Here is a 25,015-nt window from a genome sequence, read left to right as displayed (position 1 = left end):
ACCGATAATTTTGAAACCGATACCGATAAATTCCGATATTACATTTTAAAGCATTTATTGGCCGATAATATCGGCAGTCCGATATTATCGGACATCTCTAATTATTGCCGTTTAACCCACTGAATTTGCCCCTCAGTCTAATAGTCAGGACATCCATGGTCTAATCTCTGTTGGAACATTTCTGTGTGGAGTTCTGCTTCCTCCCACATCCCAAAAACATGCTTGTCTACTCATTTGGACACCGTAAATGTCCTTAGGTGTGGCTGGTTGTTTGTCTATCCATGACCTGATTGGCCGGTGACCAGCCAGTCCAGGGTGTGTCACCCAAAGTCAGCTGGGATAGCCTGCAGCTCTCCAATGTCTCCTGTCATCCCTCACTCGGCACTTCCTTTTTTTTTTTTACTCCGGGCGCACTTCCGTCTTGACCGGAGTCTGACAACCCCGAGACGAGAATGTGACTCGGCAAGCCCGGCTGGCTCTTGCGTAACGATGACCCGTGTGTCATCTGATCCGCTCGCTGCTCGGATGGTCCTGGAATGTGCATCTCAGGTGCTAAAGGAAGGCGCGGTCGTCATGACAACCAACATGACACATTTTTTTTGGGCTCGTATCTGGTTTTTCGCTGACATTGCTGCTCATCGTCACTGCGCCAGGGAGCAGTGGCCGAGTCTGTTAGTGGTTGTAACAATTTCATCATTTTGTAAATGCAATCTAAAATAATCAGATGCTCTCTCCCTCTTGCTCCATTTTTTAATGCTCTGGCAGAGTTACGATGTCATCTACTGTACGCAGTTATTACGACAAGTAGGGGTGTCCCGATACAAGTTTTTTACTTCCTTTACGATACCATTATTGGAGTCTTGAATGTTGGCCGATTCCAATGGTGATGCAGCACGATATCCGCACGTATTATACATACTTTTGTTGTTTTGTACTGTATATTTTGTAGCCCTTTGAGACATTTGTGATTAAGGGCTATTTACGTAAACTTTGACTAATTGATTGATAGAAAAGGCTTGCTCAAGTAAGTTTACTTGATCAACAATGGAGGGTGGTGTTGTCCCGATACCAATATTTTGGTACCGGTACAAAATTATTTTGATACTTTTCGGTACTTTTCTAAATAAAGGGGACCGCAAAAAATTGCATTATTGGCTTTATTTTAACAAAAAATCTTAGGGTACATTAAACACATGTTTCTTATTGCAAGTTTGTCCTTAAATAAAATAGTGTACATACAAAACAACTTGTCTTTTATTAGTAAGTAAGCAAACAAAGGCTCCTAATTTAGTCTGCTGACATATGCAGTAACATATTGTGTCATTTTCCATTCTATTATGTTGTCAAAATTATGGTAGGAAATTAATTATTAATCTCCTTGTTCATTTACTGTTAATATCTGCTTACTTTCTCTTTTAACATGTTCTATCTATACTTCTGTTAAAATGTAATAATCACTTATTCTTCTGTTTGGATGCTTTATATGATACCACAAATTTGGGTATCAATCCGATACCAAGTCGTTACAGGATCATACATTGGTCATATTCAAAGTCCTCGTGTCCAGGGACATATTTTCTGAGTTTATAAAGATAATATTAATTTTAAAAAACGAAAGATGTTGTGATGCCAAAAAAATATTGACGTAATCATAGTAGTATCGACTAGATACGCTTTTGTACTTGGTATCATTACAGTGGATGTTCAGTGTTTCCCATAAACTGCCAAGATACCTGTGGTGGTGGGGGCGTGGCTATGGGCGTGGTCACCATGACCATTGAGTAATTTGCATAATTTACTACAATGATATGATTTTCTCTAAAAAGGCTCAAAAAATGTATACTTACTAATTAATAATAACAGTTTTGTTTTAAACGTCCATCCATCCATCCATCCATTTTACAATATAATTACAACACTTTATGTACATATTTATATACAGATTTGAACAATAAGTTATTCACTGAAATATATTTATTAATTGTGGTTCTTACAAAAAATATATCTTATAAAAATATAAAAGCTAAAATGTCTCTTAAAGCTCTGCCCCTTTAATTAGTGCATACTAAATAATTTAACTTTAGCCTACTACTACAACCATATTATTTACCAGCAACATAAAGTGAAACAGAGGCAGAGGTGTCCTGCCAGTCAGTAACAAATAAACAGAAAACAGTAGTGGTGGTAGATAGACACAAAGCTTCATCAAACATCTGATCCACTGAACAAAGAGCTCCAAAAATCTTGATCCTACACTTCTCTTTTGTAAAGTAAATCTGAACAGCCGATATGGGCATCTACATTAACTATATGATTTGCCTAAGAAGCTGGACAGGACAAAAAAAATAAAAATAAAAATTATAATAATTTTTGTGGCGGCCTTAATTCTTTCGTGGTGGGCCGCTACAAATAAATGAATGTGTAGGAAACACTGATGTTAGGTGTAGATCCACCAATGGCGTTTGTTTAAATTTTGACGCCGGTGAGCTACGGTGTGTAGTGAAGCATGTTTAGCTATTCCTCGTCCTGCAGGGATGATACTTGTAAGAAACTTACTTTATTTGTTGCCATGGAGGCGAGGATTAGTGATTTAGAAGTAGCTAAAACACTGCTGACTGGGGCTGGACTTTAGCTAGCCATGTTTTAAAGCACCTCTTCCTGAGGGCGTTTCAGTGTTATAACTTCACCTTTATCGTTACTTTTTAAGCCAACATGCGTCCGTTCTCCCTTTTCTGTCGACACACTGGGTCTGCTTGTAAGTACTCCGTGGTTGTGCGCTGCCGAACATGCTCCTCTGCTCGTAAACCAGCCATGACAAGACGTGACGACGGGGGCGCGGGCGTAGCGGGAACGGTATCTTTTTAGAGGCGGTATAGTACCGAACATGATTCATTACTATTCATTACTACCGTACAACCCTAATGGAGGGTATGAAAAACACTAACCTATTTATTATTAGCCGTCTGGAATGGATTTATTACTGTCTTTAGGTTGAAGTGGAGTGGTGATTGTTTTTGGCGACACCGAGTGGCCACTGTAATTAAGTTAAGCTCATGACGCAATAAGTCGAATGGTGCGGACACGTTTGTTACTGGACACCTACTTATTTAATACTTGTTCATACTGTACTGACAAATGTTTGGTAGTAGAAGGCAACGTTGTTCAATTAAGGACACTTATTACTAGGGATGCCGATAAATGCTTTAAAAAGTAATATCGGAAATTATCGGTATCGGTTTCAAGATTATCGGTATCGGTTTCCAAAAGTAAAATTTGTGACTTTCTAAAAGGCCGCTGTTAGGGATGAAACTCGAAACCGGTTTTCCCGGTTGTTTGATAAGAAAAGAACCGAGTCCTCGGACTCGAATCCCTTTTTGAGAACCGGTACCCGTTATCGAGACCACTATAGTAAAGGAAAAGAGTTGATTCTTTATTCGAATCCCGTCCCGACCAGAAATGCTCCGTGGGACATCACAATAAATGACGTCACGTAGCTCAGTCATTAGGCGCAGATAGCGAAAGCAGGAAAATAATGGACGGGAAAAAGCGCTCCAAGGTGTAATAAAGTTCAAAACAAAAGCTATAATCCATCGAATAACTTTACTGAGAGATTTTAGCAGGGTAAAACACATGACGAACACTTTTACGACCAACCGGAAACATAGCAACCAGGCTAGCAACGCACCTCCTTTACGGCAGCTGTCGCAACGTTCTTAAAACAACCGCAGCACATACATATATATACAACATATCTCCCTTTTTTAACTATTGTTTTTCTTTCCTTGTAAACAAAACAAAATCACACTGTAGATGTGTTGTCTGTCTAATTATAAATAATGCAGACGAGGCGTGTTGGCTGAGTTCTTGACGTTTACTTTCACAGCGTGGCAACATGCAACACTTTTCGGGGCTACCGCGCATGCTCGTAACTCCCGTTGCATGCTGGGTAGTGTAGTTGTTATATTCTCTAGCTCAGGGGTGGGCAATTAATTTTTACCGGGGGCCGCATGAGCAACCCGAGCACTGCTGGAGGGCCACATCGACAATATTTCAATTAAATTTTGCTCAATATTATTTTTGATGTATACCGTAAGATAAATAATAATAATAATAATAATAATAATAATAATAATAATAATAATAATTAATAATAATAGTAATACTTCAACATAGTGTATGTAACAGCATTCCATGACTAATATAAATAAATTAACATTAATAATAAATGACAGTAAAATAAGCACACGTATGACTGAGGAGTCATAGTGTAACTTTGTGTGATGTTTGAGTTGTCCGACTTTTTGTGTGGCCATAAACGCACCAGTGGTTTAGTGCTATGCGTGTTGGTGACAGATGACAAGTTGGTTTTGGCCTGGTTTGTACGGCAGAAAATGACTAGTTTTTCGAGATAGAAGTGTTTTACTTATGTTTTTGGTGTGGTTATGGCCGAATATAAACAGTTTTGCTCAATAAAGTGATCGATATAATTCCTGGCCTCGAAGCATCTCGATAGACGTTACAATAATTGAACGGTGTTCAATTGAACGGTGTTGACGAACACCGTTAGGGCCGCTTGTTGTCACTGTCACTCAAAGTTGCATTGCAAAATTACATAGAATAAATATGTTTATTTTGTTTAGAATTCAGATGGGATTTGATTTGGTGCGCGGCATATATTTGCTGCGCGCAGCAGACGCTTGAGCAGTGCGCAATTGCGCAGGCACGCACCTTAGGTGAGGGGACGTTGCTTGGCAGTCCATGTCTTGTTGGAAACACGCCATTCTTCATCAACTTTTCTCTTTTTAGCGTCTCGGGTGTAAACCGTGCATCACTTGTCGCTGCATGTGCACCTTCACTCGCAGGTTACACACTGACACACGCCCATAAATAATAATTTTCAAAATAAAAGCAGCACAGTTGTATTGCGCGCACGACAGATGTTTTTTCAACTTTATTTTGTAATTAATGATTGCAGCTGTTCACATTCACTCACAATCACGCACACGCATACGTCCACACGGAAGTAATACAAATAACGATTTTCAAAACAAAAGCAGCACCGTTGTATTGCACACTCGACATAGATACTTTTTAAAATGTATTTTGTAATTTATAATTGGCCTCACGCGGGCCGGACAGGGACGCACAAAGGGCCGGATGCGGCCCGCGGGCCGCAGAATGCCCAGGTCTGCTCTAGCTCATAAAATGTTTCCCCCATAAAGAAATAATGTTAACTCAATAAAGTGTATTTCTTTTTTTAGCTTTAACTTTTCATTTATTAGCATTGTAACCACATTTGCAAAGAACTTTTCTCTTCATAGAATGTTCTTTCAATAAAGAAATAAAGTGCAAAAATGTCAAAGCATCATAACAAACAGTTATGTCAAATAGCAGCAGAAGTGCACTTTTTGGAGAGCTGTATTATTTTCAGTTTTGTGCCCAAGGGACTGATTTTATTTAACACTATATTATTATTTATACACCTATAGTGATCACAGAGACAGGTTGTTTTTGTGTTACTGTATATATTTGTTTCTCTGAAAAATCCCACTTAATATACTTTGGGTAACAACAGTCAATATTTATTTATTTTATTTTATTTTTTTAGGTGGGTAACAGTCAATATGTATTTATTTATTAGATTAATTTTTTTTTATTATATAATAAAAGTGAGCTTTTGTTAAACCAAATATTGTGTGTTTTTTTCCATATACAACAACCTATCTGGACTCGATAAGAGAATCGATAAGGAATCGGTTCGATAAGAGGATTCGATAATAGGCTCGAACTCGATAATTCCTTATCAAACATCATCCCTAGCCGCTGTGTACACGGACGCAGGAAGATGTACAGAGCGGCAATTAATCCTTGAAGGCGCTGCCTTTGTGTACTGGCCCAGTCACATAATATCTACGGCTTGACACACGCACTAGCGAATGCAAGCATACTTGGTCAACAGCCATACAGGTCACACTGAGGGTGGCGGTATAAACAACTTTAACACTGTTACAAATATGTGCCACACTGTGAACCCACACCAAACAAGAATGACAAACACATTTCGGGAGAACATCCGCACCGTAACACAACACAAACACAACAGAACAAATACCCAGAACCCCTTGCAGATGCTTGTTTTCATTCAGAAAAATCTACCTCTCACACGCGATGACAAGGAGAAAAAGAATTAGCCCACTCTTTGAGCTTCATCTGTTGCACAAATAGACTAATAGTCTGGACTGAGTGAAGCTGTTTTATTTATGTTTTGTGCCTTTTTCCCCCATGCACTTTAAAGAATGGCTGTGTTATCTACTAGTCTAGACTGAAGCAGTTTTTTATTTTTGTGCCTTTTCTTGTTTTTATTTGCACATTTTTGTTACTCATACGAATACGTTAAGAACAGGGCAGATTGAGCCCAGTTTATAGTATACTCTGGACTGAAGCTGTGTGCCTTCATTGTTTTTGTAGCTGTTGTTTTGAGGCATGTTTGGAAAAAAAAAAAAAAAGAGCACTTTGTGAAAGTCAAAGTTAACAGTGTTTCCCATAGTTGTAGTGGGTATCAGGATTATCTCAGGGAGAGCATGTCCCACATTCCAAGCTGCTGTTTTGAGGCATGTTAAAAAAAATAATGCACTTTGTGACTTCAATAATAAATATGGCAGCGCCATGTTGGCATTTTTTTCCATAACTTGAGTTGATTTATTTTGGAAAACCTTGTTACATTGTTTAATGCATCCAGCGGGGCATCACAACAAAAGTAGGCATAATAATGTGTTAATTCCACGACTGTAAATATCGGTATCGGTTGATATCGGCATCTGTAATTAAGAGTTGGACAATATCGGAATATCGGCAAAAAAGCCATTATCGGACATATCTACTTATTACGTATGTCTAGCTTGTGTGCTTAGCTGTTGTGTAGCTGCTAGTTTAGACTAAGGCTGTATGGTGTTTTCATTTTGTATCCTAGAGAGCTTAATAAGATATGATATCACAGCGTTGTTTGTCAACCTAACAAACCGAAACCAAGAAAAGCGCAATGAAGTTAATTGGAATGAAACATGAGTCAATAGATTATTGGTATAACCAGTCAGTTATAACACAAGCAACAACATGCTCTTCACCCATTGTTCTCAGATCACAAACTTCTCCCATCAGGAAGAAGACATTGTATAACAAAGTGCAAAAACAAATTGTCTCAAATCGTCATTTGTTCCAGCTTCTTTCAAGCTGTTGAACAATGCAGAAAGAAGTACAATAGAACGCCGTGCAATGAACACTCAGCACTTCAAAACTTGTCCAATGTCTCCATATGTCCCTGTGTTGCTAGTTTAATCTATTTCCTGTTTTTAGCCCTGCTTTGTAGTTCCATCTCTGTGTATGATGTAATCACCTTTTATGCTTTATGAAGCAATAATGGTCATGAGTTTCTAGTAGCCTAGCCTTGGAGCCCTTTAGCTACTTTTGTAAATGAAATGTGTAAAAAAAAAATAATTCCAAGACAAGACCAACCTTATGCTGGACATTTAAATGTTAACTGGCTTTTTTAGCTCTGCACAAGCAAATGCGCTGCAGGAACGGTTATATCAGAGTTTAGTTCTGATAGTTTAGATTTAATTATATATGTAGATAGTCTTTTTTGATGATATTGGACTATCGGCACACTCCTTGTTAGTTTGAAAGAGGTCAGTATGAATTTGTATTAAAGGGTCTTACTATGATCTTCTTTCTATACTGAAAACACTTCCTTGTGGTCTATATAACATGTGAGGGTCGTTCTTTGGTCAAAATGTTGCATAGATTATGTTTTACAGGCCATCTCCAAGCCGCTTTTTGACCGTCTCTTCAGGAGGTTTTGTGTGCGGTTTTATCTACGTGCCTCCACTTCGACCGCGTCCTCTCCCTGTCATCTTTGTTGTAGTTTTTTACGCTTCCATATGGAGTCTACTTGACAGCCTTCTGGGTAATTCTGGCTTTTTTAACCATGTGTAGTCATGTGTTTTATGAAATTGCATTGTCCCCTTTGAAATAAACTAATCTAATGTAAGTATATGCTACAATTTATGAAAAAAATGGCAACAGTGGAGGAAGAACGTGCATGTATGAGCCACCCTGCCCCACACAAGAGGATAGAGAAAAATAAGTTTGACTACAATGGCGGACTCGCACAAAGCACTTTGGGTAAATGTATACAATAAATGGATAATCCGCTGACGTCACCGGTCAGAAGAGCAAATTCCAAATAGCACATTTGCCTGAAGTATGAAGGAAGGCATGCTTGTTTGATAAAAGTCTCCACAATGTAGGAGTGTAACGGTACGTGTATTTGTATTGAACCGGTTCGGTTCGGAGGTGTACCGAACGAGTTTCCACACGGACATATTAAGTAGCGTAACGCACGTCGTGTAAACAATGCACACCGAGGCACAACACACGGCATGTTAGCAGCGACCGGGCTACGATAGACTGACCATACGTCCTCTTTTCACCGGACATGTTCTCTTTTTCGGGGCTGTCCGGGCGGAGTTTCTTAAATGCCTCAAATGTCCGGCATTTTGAGTTAGGGTTGCGTGTATTTTCAATGTACGTTCAGGGTTAAGAAGGAGTTGAAAACAAAAAAAATTGTGAAGGTGTGCGCGCAGCATTCGTGAGGGAGGGGCAGAGACAGAGAGAGCGAGAGTGTTATGATTAACGCGCATGCGTCGCCATGCTCTGCTTTTATCCATAGATTTATCAGATTTAATTTTTTATTATCTATAGCAGGGGTGTCAAAAGTGTGCCCCGGAGGCCATTTGCGGCCCACAGCTAATGTTTTAAAGGCCCACGGCACATTCTAAAAATACTATTCAAATAAACAAAAACATAACAAAAGTGAAAAAGGTTAAATGTAATTTAGAAAATGTTGCAATGTTGACTAATAAAACAAAGCTGTTTTTTTTTTTTTTCAAACTGTCATTGCTCAAAACATAATATTGAATCAAAATCAATGTTATTATGAATTATTGACCTATCCAAGGTTCTGATTACTTCACATCAAATATTCCACTAAGAAAAATATTTTTGGTGGAAGATTTTGCAAATTTGGTAAATAAATAACCCAAAAATGTATATTTTGTTGTTTTCTTACTGTACTGAAAATGAACCAAACCGAGGTACTTACCGAACCGAAATTTTTGTGTACTGTTAAACCCCTACCACAATGTCTCCATGGTTTGATTTTAAATTATTTCAGGTATCCCTGATTTAAAGTTTTTGGGTATTATGCAGCAGGTACCAATATGTACAAAAAAATTGGTTTTGCGGAAAGTCCCCTTTAAATTTGGGAAACCACCCTTTGGCGGGCCACATTTGGTATGGTATGCACTTTATTGTCATTGCACAAGTACAACAAAATTTCATTTTCACCACAAACCTGTTCAAGATTGTACAGGATTACAGAAAAGGAACAATGATGGGTCGGCACTTGTGGTGCCCTGTAAAAGGTGGGAAAAGGTAAACGCTTGGGGAGGATGAGTTTAAAAAAAAAAAAAGTCGATCTTTTCCTTTAGAGCGGCCGTGCCAGCAACTTGAGGGTTCCAGGTTCGATCCCCGCTTCTGCCATTCTAGTCACTGCCGTTGTGTCCTTGGGCAAGACACTTTACCCACCTGCTCCCAGTGCCACCCACACTGGTTTAATTGTAACTTAGATATTGGGTTTCACAATGTAAAGCGCTTTGAGTCACTTGAGAAAAAGCGCTATATAAATATAATTCACTTCACTTCATCTCAGACTGGGCTCCAATTGGGGGGGCCCAGTCTGGAGCGAGGAAAACATACATATTAGGACATACAACTCGAGACTTGTGATGAGAGGTGAGAGGGCGGGGATCCGGTCCGAAGCTGCCAGCCACTAGGGGCGCTGCTCAGTGTTCCATCATACCACGTGGGGTAACGAAGGTGTGGGATGGGGGTGTGGTACTTGTGTGTGTGGCGTGTATTTTTCGTGGGTGCATATGTGTAAGTAAGCCTGCAGCGTGTCTCTGTTCCGCGACCTTGATGCTCTCAAACGCGATAGCACAGCCAGTCCGTCCAACAAAAGTCAACAACAGGTGTGTGTCCATGAGAGACAGGGAAGGAGTTTGCTGCCTTTTCACTGCACTGTCCTCTGGTAGTCTCCAGCAATGACCTTGCCACGTCGCTTGCAGCCCCCGGGCACCATTGTGCTAAGTAATGAGCAACTATAATAAGTTCATACTTGTTTATGTTGACAAATTAGGTTCTTTAGACTGCAATATTGTTCTATTTACGACACGTATTACGTATGTCTAGCTTAGTGTTTTTCAACCACTGCGCCGTGAGATACAGTCTGGTGTGCCGTGGGGGATTACCTAATTTCACCTATTTGGGTTAAAAATATTTTTTGCAAACAAGTAATTATAGTCTGCAAATTATGTGTTGTTGTTGAGTGTCGATGCTGTGTAGAGCTCGGCAGAGTAACCGTGTAATACTCTTCCATATCAGTAGGTGGCAGCCGGTAGCTAATTGCTTTGTAGATGTCGGAAACAGCAGGTCAAAAGGTATCTAATGCTTAAACCAAAAATAAACAAAAGGTGAGTGCCCCTAAGAAAGGGCATTGAAGCGTAGGGAAGGCTATGCAGAACGAAACTACTCTGAACTGGCTACAAAGTAAAAAAAAACAGAATGCTGGATGACAGCAAAGACTTACTGTGGACTAAAGACGGTGTCCACAATGTACATCTAAACATGACATGACAATCAACAATGTCCCCACAAAGAAGGATTAAAACAACTGAAATATTCTTGATTGCTAAAACAAAGTAGATGCGGGAAATATCGCTCAAAAGAAGACATGAAACTGCTACAGGAAAAATACAAAAAAAAAGAGAGAAAGCCACCAAAATAGGAGTGCAAGACACAGGCATGTGATTTTTCCGTCTAAAGTCGGAATTCCGTCTTTTTTAATCTCGGGGGAAAAAAAAAAATTATCTCCCGTTTTTCCGTTTTTTTTCCGACCCTAAATCAAGATTCAAGACGTAGTTTATATTACGTCGTAGTTGATTGGTCGATATGTTCCTTGTGACCAATCAGGACATCTGTTATGAATGATGACGTTAATAACGTCATCATTCATAATGGTTACTACGGCCATTTCCCATATGCAAACAATGTCGGTTCTCGAGAGAAAGGACGCTGTACGAGTAAAAGAAATTGATAAACATGTCAAAAATAAGTTTTGATGGGACTGGATGGAAAGGGTAATCACTGATACTGTTGGGAAGAAGGAAGTTACGACTTTGTTCGGTGATTTTATTCGGAAAATCGATTGTCCCGGAAAGGTTTTGTACGCGTGGTGTCATGATAATATTGACTATGGATCACGAGGTTTCAAGGCTTTAGAAGTACATGCGAAACGCCAAAAACATATGAAACAACTTGAAGCAAGGAAAACACACTTTTCACTAGCTGGTACTTTTGGATGTCAACCGAAAGTGAGCAAACCTTACGGACTTCGTCCTTTGTTTACATCGAGAGGAAAGATCCACCCAAACAACCCACTTCAGTTGCAGACAGGGTTGTTAATAATGAGGTAAGCTAAAAAATATTTGCTTGCGAAATACGCATGTTTGTTTTAAATATTAACCAATTATTGCTTAGCGAAATATAAATGGGTTTTTCTGAAAATAAAAAGCCACGTGAAAATATATTATGAAATTACAGAAATTCAAAGAGTCGCATTATTGATTCCAGTTAACAATTTATTTGAAATAAATTTGCATATAATACTATTTTGTAATATTACGTTCTTATGTAGTCTGTTGAAACTATTGTCAGTGGTGTAACAATCCATCCATCCATTTTCTACCGCTTATTCCCTTCGGGGTCGCGGGGGGTGCTGGAGCCTATCTTAGCTACAATCGGGCGGAAGGCGGGGTACACCCTGGACAAGTCGCCACCTCATCGCAGGGCCAACACAGATAGACAGACAACATTCACACACTAGGGCCAATTTAGTGTCTTGAAGGTAAATATTTTCACACTTGTTTCATGCAATATGTCAGTGTCCTCACATTATTATTATTTCCTATTTTCAAATATGAGTAAACAATACTAAACATGTTTAATTATTTTCATAAATGTATATCCTATTTTGGTGAAAAGAATGAAATGTTTACATTACATGAACTGAAGTAATGTGGTAATACTGTAAATAAACTGTGGATAATAACACTGATCAATGTGACACCTGTGGATGTGAAATGAACACAAGATGTAAATATTAGTGACTAAATACTGTTGGGACTGAACCATATACTGTGATTCATTAGGATAATTGGGTTATGTATGTTCTATTAATGATGTTTTCATGTCTTTAAACACTAAAATATTTTCTTCAAATGGTGCTGTCTTTGTTAATTTTAGCATGTTAAATTGGTGAAAAACCAGGAGCTTCGGGGGGCCTTGCCCCCCTTGTCCCCCGGAAATTTTTTCAGTCTTTTTCATTGTGGTCAAATCACATGCCTGAAGACAAGAACTAAAACTACACACAGGAAAACAGCAAAAAACTCTAAATAAGTCACAGCGTGATGTGACAGGTCGTGACAGTACACCTACTTTGAGACAAGAGCTATATTGATGCATGCTTGGTTATGGTTTAAAGTCACATTCAACAATTGCAACGACGACTTTTTACTGTCAACTGAGTTTTGTTTTTTTAACGATTTCTGCTGGTGGTGTGTCTCTGGATTTTTTCAATGCAAAAAATGTGCCTTGGCTCAAAAAAGGTTAAAAAACACTGGTCTAGCTCATGTGCTATTGTGTGCTTAGCTGATGTGTATCTGCTAGTTCCTAGTACCCTATAGCCTACCACGTTTACCTTTTTGTAAATGACTAAAATAGAATAAAAAGACTATCCTTGTGTGCTTATGCTTTACCATGAATTGATTAACGTGGACCCCGACTTAAACAAGTTGAAAAACTTATTTGGGTGTTACCATTTAGTGGTCAATTGTACGGAATATGTACTGTACTGTGCAATCTACTAATAAAAGTGTCAATCAATCAATCAGTCCAACGCACTGCAGGACTGCTTGCATAGGCACACTCACTATTGGGTCGAGTGTGTTCCATTTTCAGATTATTCACCGTACTTACGCACTAAAAATGCTAAATGTTAGTAAGGACGCAAACTTGAGTCCAGGCCTTACCCTTATTGTCACGTGTGCACTTCCCAGGACCTGAGTGTGCATCCATCATGCCTCTGTTCGGTAAATCCCACAAGACTCCGATGGAGCTCGTCAAGACCTTGAAGGAGAACTTGAACGTGCTGATTAAGCAGGACAAAAAGACGGACAAGGTAGGAGGACGCCGGTGAGAAATAAGTTGTCGAGGTCAGGTATACAAGCACCTGGTCTGTCCTGCAGGCATCCGAGGAGGTGTCAAAGTGTCTGGTGTCCATGAAGGAGATCCTGTACGGCAGCAACGACAAGGAGCCGCAGACGGAGACGGTGGCCCAGTTGGCCCAGGAGCTCTACAACAGTGGCCTGCTCATCACGATGGTGGAGCACCTGCACGTCATCGACTTTGAGGTGAGAGGAGCAAGGAACGCGTCGTCGCGCCGAGGCTCGCTTCATGGTCTGCTTTGCGGTTTCAGGGCAAGAAGGACGTGTGTCAGATCTTTAACAACATCTTGAGGAGGCAGATTGGAACCCGGTGTCCCACTGTGGAATACTTCTGCTCTCATCAGGAAGTTCTCTTTATCCTGCTGAACGGGTAAGTCTGACCTGGGGCTGGGCCATAAGACCATAGCGACGCGTATTGCAAAAAAAACTTTTCTTCGTTGGCAACAAGAGAAAACTTTTGATACCATTCATTTGTCCGTGTTCTAAAAGACATAAGATTAGCCTCCTAAAGACGACTGCAGCAACATCAACACTTTGCACCGTGCAGCACAAAGATCATATGTGGCCATGGTGCAAAAGACGTCTCACTCTTGTCATCAGACTAACCTTTTTATTATTACCGTCTGGAATTAATTTATGCCGTCTTTAAGTTGGAGTGGGAATTGTTTTTTGGCGACACTTAGTGTCCACACTAATTCATTAAGGTAAGCTCATGACGCAGTAAATTGAATGATGCGGACACGTTTGTTACTGTATACTTTGTAACACGTTTCTGCCTCGAATAGTGTGTGTGTGTAATATGCAACTATATATATTGATACTTTAAATTGACAAGTGTCATGTTTAAGACTACAATGCTATTAAACCACCCATCCAATTTCTACCCCTTGTCCCTTTCGGGGTCATGGGGGGTGCTGGAGCCTATCTCAGCAAGTCGCCACCTCATCGCAGGGCCAACACAGCTCGACAGTGCTTCTCAATTATTGTCTGTTATGCCCCTCTGGGAAAGAAGAACATTTGTGCCCCACTTTTTGCCGCAACTAGGGATGTCCGATAATATTGGACTGCCGATATTATCGGCCGATAAATGTTTTAAAATGTAATATCGGAAATGATCGGTATCGGTTTCAAAATTATCGGTATCGGTTTCAAAAAGTAACATGTATGACTTTTAAAACGCAGCTGTGTACACGGACGTAGGGAGAAGTACAGAGCGCCAATAAACCTTAAAGGCACTGCCTTTGCGTGCCGGCCCAGTCACATAATATCTACGGCTTTTCACACACACAAGTGAATGTGTGTGTCAACAGCCATACAGGTCACACTGAGTGTGAATGTGTTGTGGCAGTTGCTGATGTCACTGTCAGGTTCAAACACTGATGACATATATTAAACAAGACAAGAAGCAAGGAATTAAACAGACAGAATTCAATTTAGCTCAATTGAGGAGAAACGCGTAAACACTGTGTCGTCCCATGCTCTGACGAAAGATTGTACGCCTCCTTTTATTTGGACTTTCCCTGATTACATGGCAACAGCTGTTTTTCTAAGGGAAGGGGGTTGTAAACAGCCATCGCCTATGGTTACAAAACAGTTAAAAGAAAAGGTCGTAAAACAGTTAAAAGAAAAGGTGCCTTGAGGGGGGTCAGGCCCTGCCTCCTCTCCGCTTTGTAGATCTCGGGTCAAGACAAAATCTTCCTGTGGATTACAACACATCAAAGAAACTGACACCCTCAATGTCGCTCCACATCCTACACTGTGGAGTTTTACAAGCCTTTTGCTTGGTACGATCAAAGACAGCTTTTGTCTGCTCGCCGGGAACTCATTGAAGCACAAAGGTTTGTGATAACTTAGATACAATTATTCTGACAGTCACCATGAATTTTACCATGAATTGATCAACGTGGACCCCGACTTAAACAAGCTGAAAAACGTATTCGGGTGTTACCATTTAGTGGTCAATTGTACGGAATATGTACTGTACTGTTTCATATAATGTATTCTCTTCCTTTGCAATGTACTAATACAAGTTTCAATCATTCAAAAAACCAATGCGGCGGTTCGATTGCTTTTCCAAACATGTCTTTCATGGTAAAATGCCGACATGAGAATGCTAAACAGGAAGTGCTTAAAGTTTAATGGCTTTGTAAATACATTGTGTTCTTCATGGTGTTTTTGAAACTGTACCATTTTTTTCCTCAGAAGTGTTTTGCCATGAGCAATATTTGTCATGTGTCCATTTTCAGAATGTGCTTGTTGGATTTTTGGCCAAAATAGAACAAAGTTAATAATCAGAAGTTGTCTTTCTTTTTAAGTTATCATGCCATTATTTTACCATTCCGGCCCACGTGGGAATAGATTTTCCTCCATGCAGCCCTTGAGCTAAAATTAGTTTGACACCCCTGATTGAAATAGTCATTTCATTTATATGGTGATACATACCGTATTTTTCGGACTAAAAGTCGTTCCGGAGTATAAGTCACACCGGCCGAAAATGCATAATAAAGAAGGAAAAAAACATATAAGTCGCACTGGAGTATAAGTCGCATTTTTTGGGGAAATTTATTTGATAAAACCCAACACCAAGAATAGACATTTGAAAGGCAAATTAAAATAAATAAAGAATAGTGAACAACAGGCTGAACAGGCTGTACGTTATATGAGGCATAAATAACCAACTGAGAACGTGCCTGGTATGTTAACGTAACATATTATGGTAAGAGTCATTCAAATAACTATAACATATAGAACATGCTATACGTTTACCAAACAATCTGTCACTCCTAATCACTAAATCCCATGAAATCTTATACGTCTAGTCTCTTACGTGAATGAGCTAAATAATATTTGATATTTTACGGTAATGTGTTAATAATTTCACACACAAGTCGCTCCTGAGTATAAGTCGCACCCCCGGCCAAACTATGAAGATAACTGCGACTTATAGTCCGAAAAATACGGTATATGGTGATACATACTGATTTTCATTGAAATGACAAAAAATATTGTGATATGATTTTTTACCATCAGCTATAGTCTCCCCAGAAATAATTCCCAATACACACACTGCAGTATGTATATTTGGCCACTTGTCATAAAGACACCAAGGACAAGGAAATTGATCTCCATGGGAGCAGTTTAGAAAAAAAATTAAATGCAAATACCTACAGGAGGCCACTTGTAGGTTGTGAGTTCAAACCCCGGCCAAGTCATACCAAACACTATAAAAATGGGACTCATTACCTCCCTGCTTGGCACTCAGCATCAAGGGTTGGAATTGGGGGTAAAATCATCAAAAATGATTCCCTGGCGCGGTGACCGCTGCTGCCCACTGCTCCCCTCACCTCCCAGGGGGTGATCAAGGGTGATGGGTCAAATGCAGAGAATAATTTCGCCACACCTAGTGTGTGTGTGACAATCATTGGTACTTTAACTTTAACTTTCTATTGGTTTCAACGCTTTGGATTTGTGACCAATGTTCCCTCTAAGGTGCGCGCCTGTGCAATTGCGCACTGCTCAAGCGTCCTCTGCGCACGGCAAATCTATGCCACGCACAAAATCAAGTAAAAAAATAAGCACATAACAATTTTCGACACGACACGGACACGACAGAGAAAACAGTTTTCGTCATCATTGTTCAAATATTGTAACGTTTAGAGGACATGAATTCCATCGATCACTTTACTGAGCAAAACTCTTTATTGTCGGCCATAAACACATCACCAAAACATTAGTAAAAAAAATTATATCTAGCAAAAGTGGTCATTTTCTGCAGTACAAACCAGACCAAAAGCAACTTTGTTATATCAACAGCGGCCGCTCGCTCTTTCTCACTTGCGCCAACACATGCACATATGGCACTTAGCCAGTGATGCGTTTACAGCCACATAAAAAGTCGGACAACTCCAACACCACACATAAAGTGTCATTCCAGGTCGTTACACTATGATTTACCAATCAAATATGTGCTTATTCTAGTGTCATTTATTAGGAATCTTAATTTATAAATATTAATCATGAAATGCTGTTAGTATATTAAGTAAATACTAATAAAAATATATTCCTTACAAACAGGAAGTTGCAGGAATGTACACATGATCCCCTGCTTACATCTCATTGTGCAACATGTGAATGTTTTAATGGGAACTAAATGCAATGTCTGAAAGGGGTACAAATTATTTCCAAAGCAGGACCTCCACCCAGACAAACAAAACAAGTACACAGTTCATGAAAAACAATATTTTTTGTTATTGTCATTGTAAGTGGGCCTAAACACTTATATTACAAAATAACCTCATGGAAATGACTGCGGTCATTTGATTATAATAATAAGAGAATGTTGTCTGTCTATCTGTGTTGGCCCTGCGATGAGGTGGGGACTTGTCCAGGGTGTACCCCGCCTTCCGCCCGAATGCAGCTGAGATAGGCTCCAGCACCCCCCGCGACCCCAAAAGGGACAAGCGGTAGGAAATGGATGGATGGATGGAGATTGAACTTGTTATTTAGTCAGGTTTGGGACAGGTGTGCTTCTGGTGTAGCCACAGTGTGCACGTCTGATGTTGCTCACATGGGCTCCACTTAATGCTCGGAGTTTTTGCGTTTGCTCACACACATGAAAAATTAGAGGGAACCATTGTTTGTGACGTTCAAAATTTGGACCCCACGGTAGAGCTGGACCCCACAGGAAGAGTTAAATGTCAGGTTTTTGGTGCAACCAGGAGAGAAAAAACACACACACTAGAACTGCGTCAGTGACTCAGATCCATTTGGGTTTGAAGGTACGAGGCACCGCAGGTGGCGCTCAACTGCGGCATCATGCTGAGGGAGTGTATCCGCCACGAGCCGCTCGCCAAGGGAGTTCTTTATTCGTCTCACTTCCAAAAATTCTTCAGCTACGTGGAAATGTCCACCTTCGACATCGCCTCTGACGCCTTCGCCACCTTCAAGGTACCTCGGCCCCTCTTTTCCACAACCCCCGACCATTTCCCAAGCTGTTTGTTTACATGCTTTTTTTTTTATTTCTCTTTGCTATTTGCGCTTATTGGACCCTAATTAGAATAAAAACTAAGAATCATCTTTTGATATGATGTACTTAGTCCATAAGTAACAAACGTGTACTTCATGTTTAGTGACATGCTTATTCTTATTTTTACACTTTTTTTCCCCCAAATTCCATTGTATGTTATACTCTTCTGACACCACCAGATGGCAGTATAAGTGTCCACATAAGCGGCCATAAGACCCCAATTCAGTAGTGTACACAATTTTGGAAATAAGAGCTAAAAGGTGCTGTCCACACATGTGGCCACTAAGCATTTTTAAGGAGCGTTTTGTGATGTGAGACTCAGCAGGTTGGTTTCGCTTGCAGGATCTGCTGACGAGGCACAAAGTCCTGGTGGCGCTATTTCTGGAGCAGAACTACGATGCCGTGAGTGATTGCGGACCAGCCCGATCCAAACGGCGTGCCGTGTGTTGAACCGCCGTGTGTCTTCTGCAGGTGTTTACGAGCTACGAGAAGCTGCTGCACTCTGAGAACTACGTCACCAAGAGGCAGTCTCTGAAGGTTCGTACGCACCCGCCAGCAATGGCCGCCGCACGCTTTGTCACGTGACCTGGCGAGCCTCTCCCGCAGCTTTTGGGCGAGCTGCTGTTGGACCGACACAACTTCACGGTGATGACGCTCTACATCAGCAAGCCGGAGAACCTCAAGATGATGATGAACCTGCTCAGACACAAAAGTGGCAACATCCAGTTTGAGGCCTTCCACGTCTTCAAGGTAGGACCGACACACACACCTGGAAGTACTGCACTTCTATTTCCCACCTTAGTGTAACCGTTCCTCCACAAGGGGGCAGTGGAGAGTCAAATGTTGGACAACCTGTTTATGTCAACAAACTCAAGTTCCAGTACACCAGTGGCTTGAATTGTGAGACACAAACCAACTCACAATCTGCTCATTTTTCTTATTAAAAATATTCTTCTTCTTTACATTGAATGCCATACAATATTAAGTATGAAATGTGTTTTATTTTCAAGAAATGTATGTTGTAATTTATTGTATTTACCTTCTAACTAACCTGATAATTGAGGCTTGACGTGGAAATAAACATTGGCTCTTATGATGTTAGCTGAATGCTAACATACAATGGACGAGCCCTTTGACAGGCTAATGATATTAGCATTGCGATTGTTTTAAACTTGTACAAAAGCTTAACTAGTGTTGTCTCGATACCAATATTTTGGTACCGGTACCAAAATTATTTTGATACTTTTCGGTACTTTTCTAAATAAAGGCGACCACAAAAAATGTCATTATTGGCTTTATTTTTACAAAACATCTTATGGTACATTAAACATAAGTTTTTTATTGCAAGTTTGTCCTTAAATAAAATAGTGAACATACAAGACAACTTGTCTTTTAGTTGTAAGTAAGCAAACAAAGGCTCCTAATTTAGCTGCTGACATATGCAGTAACATATTGTGTCATTTTCTATTCTATTATTTTGTCAACATTATTAAGGACAAGTGGTAGAAAATGAATTATTAATCTACTTGTTCTATCTATACTTCTGTTAAAATGTAATAATCACTTATTCTTCTGTTGTTTGATACTTTACATTAGTTTTGGATGATACCACAAATTTGGGTGTCAATCTGATACCAAGTCGGTACAGAATCATACATTGGTCATATTCAAAGTCTGGCGGACCGGTACTTTTCAGAGGCGGTATAGTACGGTATATGATTCATTAGTATCGCGGTACTATACCAATACCGGGATACCGTACAACCCTAAGCTTACCAAATTAGATTTTAACGGAATAAACTTTGCATGCATTTATATTCAAAGGCATATATATTCACCAAACTCTGTAGAAACAAATATTGATCGCTAACGTTGTACCTGACACAAGTAAATGAACGTATGCGAAACAGACTTGTAGGGCTGTGAATCTTTGAGCACCATACGATTCGATTTAATTTGATTCTTGCGGGTAACTAATCAATTCACAATCGATTCCCGATTAATAATCAATATTTTTTAATAACATTGGGTGCCAGTTCTATAATTAACTAAAATCTACCATAAAATAGATGAACGGCTCCAATACATTTCTATATTACTTAAAAGAAAACTGTTTTTTTTTAAATTATGTCCAAACATTAAATAAAATCAATTACAAATAAGGCAAGTATCCCACACTTGTCTTTTCTAAAGTAAATCTGTGCAGCAGATATGATCATCTACATCAACAATATACTTTGCCTGAGTGTACCGGAAGTAGCGTGACGTCACAGGTTGAAAGGCTCCTCACATTTCCCCATTGTTTACACCAGCAGCGAGAGCGATTCGGACCGAGAAAGCGACGATTACCCCATTAATTTGAGCCAGGATGAAAGATTTGTGGATGAGGAACGTGAGAGTGAAAGACTAGAGTGCAGTGCAGGACGCATCTTTTTTCGCTCTGACCTTAACTTAGGTACAAGCTGGCTCAATGGATTCCACACTCTCTCCTTTTTCTATTGTGGATCACGGATTTGTATTTTAAACCACCTCGGATACTATATCCTCTTGAAAATGAGAGTCGAGAACGCGAAATGGACATTCACAGTGACTTTTATCTCCACGACAATACATCGGCGAAACACTTTAGCTACGGAGCTAACGTGATAGCATCTGGTTTAACTGCATATAAAAACAAAAGAAATAAACCCCTGACTGGAAGGATAGACAGAAAATCAACAATACTATTAAACCATGGACATGTAAATACACGGTTAATGCTTTCCAGCCTGGCGAAGGTTAACAATGCTGTTGCTAACGACGCCATTGAAGCTAACTTAGCAACCGGACCTCACAGAGTTATGCTAAAAACATTAGCTATCCACCTACGCCAGCCAGCCCTCATCTGCTCATCAACACCCGTGCTCACCTGTGTTCCAGCGATCGACGGAGCGACGAAGGACTTCACCCGATCATCCGTGCGGTGGGCGGTTAGCGTCGGATAGCGCGTCTGCTGTCCACCTCAAAGTTAATACACCGATCCCACCTACAACTTTCTTCTTTGCTGTCTTCATTGTTCATTAAACAAATTGCAAAAGATTCACCAACACAGATGTCCAGAATACTGTGGAATTTTGAGATGAAAACAGAGCTTTTTGTATTGGGTTCAATGGTGTCCGAATACTTCCGTTTCAACCATTGACGTCACGCGCATACGTCATCATACATAGACGTTTTCAACCGGAAGTTTAGCGGGAAATTTAAAATTGCACTTTATAAGTTAACCCGGCCGTATTTGCATGTGTTGCAATGTTAAGATTTCATCATTGATATATAAACTATCAGACTGCGTGGTCGGTAGTAGTGGGTTTCAGTAGGCCTTTAAGTCAGAACTTAACAGTAGGAAATAATTAAAATATTAATTGATCTTGTTAGACCGCCATCCTGTCTTTTTGTCTGATTACAATTGTGATCTAAAATTTTAACATCAATGATTTAGAAAATTTGAAGTATTTAGCACTGGTTTTGATTGATTGATTGAAACTTTTATTAGTAGATTGCACAGTACGGTACATATTCCGTACAATTGAACACTAAATGGTAACACCCGAATAAGTTTTTCAACTTGTTTAAGTCGGGGTCCACGTTAATCAATTCAATACTCCCGCGACCCCGAGAGGGACAAGCGGTAGAAAAAAATGGATGGATGAATGACCGATACTGCCCTTGTAACTACTTAGTATTGAATAGTTCCCCAAATGTGTAGTGTCCCCCAAAACTAACAGAGGAATAAGTGCTTAGTACATTTGAACAGAAGTATAGATAAAAACATGCTAGAACAGAAAGTAACCAGGTGTTATGACACTTAAGATCATTAGTTTCAATAAAATAACACAACTGGAAACGTCCGCAGCCAAACTAGGAGCCTTTGTAAGCCATGTTGAAATGTTTCTATTATTTATGTACCAAATAAAGTAAATTACATATCGTTATCGCAGGAGGATGCGATATATCACAATATATTTTCCAGGCCGTATCGTCATACTTGCCAACCCTCCCGATTTTCCCGGGAGACTCCCGAATTTCAGTGCCCCTCCCGAGGGCAACTATTCTCCCGAATTTCTCCCGATTTCCAACCGGACAACAATATTGGGGGCGTGCCTTAAAGGCACTGCCTTTAGCGTCCTCTACAACCTGTCGTCACGTCCGCTTTTCCTCCATACAAACAGCGTGCCGGCCCACTCACATAATATATGCGGCTTTTACACACACATAAGTGATTGCAAGGCATACTTGGTCAACAGCCATACAGGTCACACTGAGGGTGACCGTATAAACAACTTTAACACTGTTACACATATGCGCCACACTGTGAACCCACACCAAACAAGAGTGACAAACACATTTCGGGAGAACATCCGCACCGTAACACAACATAAACACAACAGAACAATTACCCAGAACCCCTTGCAGCACTAACTGTTCCGAGACGCTACAATATACACCCCCGCTACCACCAAACCCCCACTTCAACCCCAAACCCGCCCACCTCAACCCCCCCCCATCTCCCGAATTCGGAGGTCTCAAGGTTGGCAAGTATGCGTATCGCCCACCCCTGGATCTTTAAATGGCGCGTGAACTACTTTTCGACGTGTTCCTCAGGTGTTTGTCGCCAACCCCAACAAGACGCAGCCCATCATCGACATTCTCCTCAAGAACCAGACCAAACTGATCGACTTCCTGAACCTCTTCCAGAAGGACCGCTCGGACGACGAGCAGTTCAACGACGAGAAGACCTACTTAATCAAACAGATCAAGGATCTCAAGAAACCTGCTTCTTAGAGCACACCTGTTTAAAAAAAAAAACAAAAAAACACTAACTATTCAAACAAAATCAACATATTTGTATTTGTTCTTTTGCTCCACTAAAAACGAGTGCAAGAATAGACGTCAATCACTTGTCTTTCGTATTTCACGTTTGCTCGTTAGCATGTAGCTCTGATGGTCCAACACCAAACTTTATTAATCAAGTCGGTCAAATCCCTTTTGGGAACGACGTCGCTGCACATTCTGCTTACATGAACACCAGAAGTGTTTCCAGCTTTCACGTGTGGGCGTCGTCTTACTAAACGTACGCCAAACGCTGCCAACAAGAAAGTGATCGACTCTTGATTTGCAAAGGAAAAAGCCTTTTAATTGGGCTGACCCTTAATTAACATCACTGACTCTTCTTGCCACGCCTCAGCACTTTCTGTATTTTAAATCATTTGTTAAGGTGTCCCCCCCCCCCCCCCCCATCAATGTTCTGTGTTGAATTCGTTTATTAGATGGTGCGTAAAGAAAGTGAGTGAAGTTGTCCTTTTTCTTATGATTTAGATGATTTTGTTCATGTTGAGTGAAAAATTCAGAAGTGCCATTTTTAGTTTGCAGTGTTTTTTTTTTTTGTGTTTGTCTTTCAAGGGGGAAGCGTCATTCTCAAGACAATCTGCTCTATTATCTCCTTTTTAGCTGAGTTTACCACGATTAAATCTAATTGAGGCTTGCTCAGTAACATTATGAAACATGAAGTAGACAAAATGTGCAAAAGCTTTAAGAACTCAAGTTTATAGGCTAGCGGATGTTTCATCACTTTCATGCCGCAAAACATGAAACATTATCTTCCGGGTGTCTCCCCACTGCACACCCCTTACTGTATACAACACTGAGAATCAATAAAAAGATGGGAACTCAACAAGGTGTGTGTATGTGGCTCATTTGTAGGCGTTCCCCTAACACTCCGATACTTCTTAAAAATGGTGTAAAAAAATGTGTAATTCATCGTTCATTCAATCGATCGCAACTGGTTTGTCGTAGAAGACGTTTTGCCTCTCATCCAAGTAGGCCATCAGTTCATGCTCATGGACTTCGAATGGTCAGGTCTAGTTTTAGACTTAGTGTATCCGGAAAGTACTGACTTTTTCCACATTTTATGATACAACCCTTTTCCAAAATTGAATTATTCTGAGGGCATTCAATTGATCGCAACTGGACTCCTAGCAGGCACAAGACATTGATACAACGTTGATTATAAGTTTCTTTTAAACTGACTTTGAAACAACGTTGCAAAATAGTTGTATTTGTAAATTGAGACAACGTTGATGTCTTCTAACGCTGGATCCAAGCTGTTGGTTGGGAAATGGCCAAATTTCAATGGCCAAATCAACCTGATATTGAATAAATGTTGTCAAAAAGCATGTTGTTTCAACGTTGTATTTGAGTTGTAGAATATTGGTTGGAAAATGACCAAATTTCAATGGTCAAATCAACGTCGGTCGGAACTAAACATTGATTAAATGTCGTCAAAAAACATGTTTCAACGTTATGTTTGAGTTGCTCACTGTCAGGACTTAATTCTACAAGTTTTCAGCGTTGTTTTAATGTCTTGTGCCTGCTGGGCTGTTAGGTTTGTCTTAGAAGACATTTCGCCTCTCATCCAAGTAGGCTATCAGTTCATGCTCATAGACTTAAATTGGTCAGATCTAGTTCTAGACTTTGATCTGACCAGTTGCAATTGATTGAATACCCTGAGAGTACAATGACCTGGATAAATGAGAATATTCATAGACAAAAT

At 40.0% G+C, this 25,015-nt stretch overlaps 1 protein-coding gene across 1 annotated transcript in view; it reads left to right on the top strand.

Annotated features, from left to right (window-relative positions):
- cab39l (calcium binding protein 39-like) overlaps positions 1-24,147 on the top strand; it is a 40,474-nt gene extending 16,327 nt beyond the window's left edge. Inside the window, exons 2-9 of the mRNA XM_062060951.1 lie at positions 13,233-13,354; positions 13,422-13,586; positions 13,652-13,770; positions 18,179-18,347; positions 18,769-18,828; positions 18,898-18,963; positions 19,033-19,176; positions 23,068-24,147. Of these exons, the coding sequence (XP_061916935.1) occupies positions 13,253-13,354; positions 13,422-13,586; positions 13,652-13,770; positions 18,179-18,347; positions 18,769-18,828; positions 18,898-18,963; positions 19,033-19,176; positions 23,068-23,247 (1,005 nt within the window). The 5' untranslated portion in view covers positions 13,233-13,252 and the 3' untranslated portion in view covers positions 23,248-24,147. The remainder of the gene's footprint in view (positions 1-13,232; positions 13,355-13,421; positions 13,587-13,651; positions 13,771-18,178; positions 18,348-18,768; positions 18,829-18,897; positions 18,964-19,032; positions 19,177-23,067) is intronic.
- The last annotated feature ends 868 nt before the right edge of the window (positions 24,148-25,015 follow it).

Source organism: Entelurus aequoreus, linkage group LG01, assembly GCF_033978785.1.
Source record: "Entelurus aequoreus isolate RoL-2023_Sb linkage group LG01, RoL_Eaeq_v1.1, whole genome shotgun sequence".
NCBI classification, from domain to species: domain Eukaryota; kingdom Metazoa; phylum Chordata; class Actinopteri; order Syngnathiformes; family Syngnathidae; genus Entelurus; species Entelurus aequoreus.
This window is presented reverse-complemented; position numbering and strand designations above follow the sequence as displayed.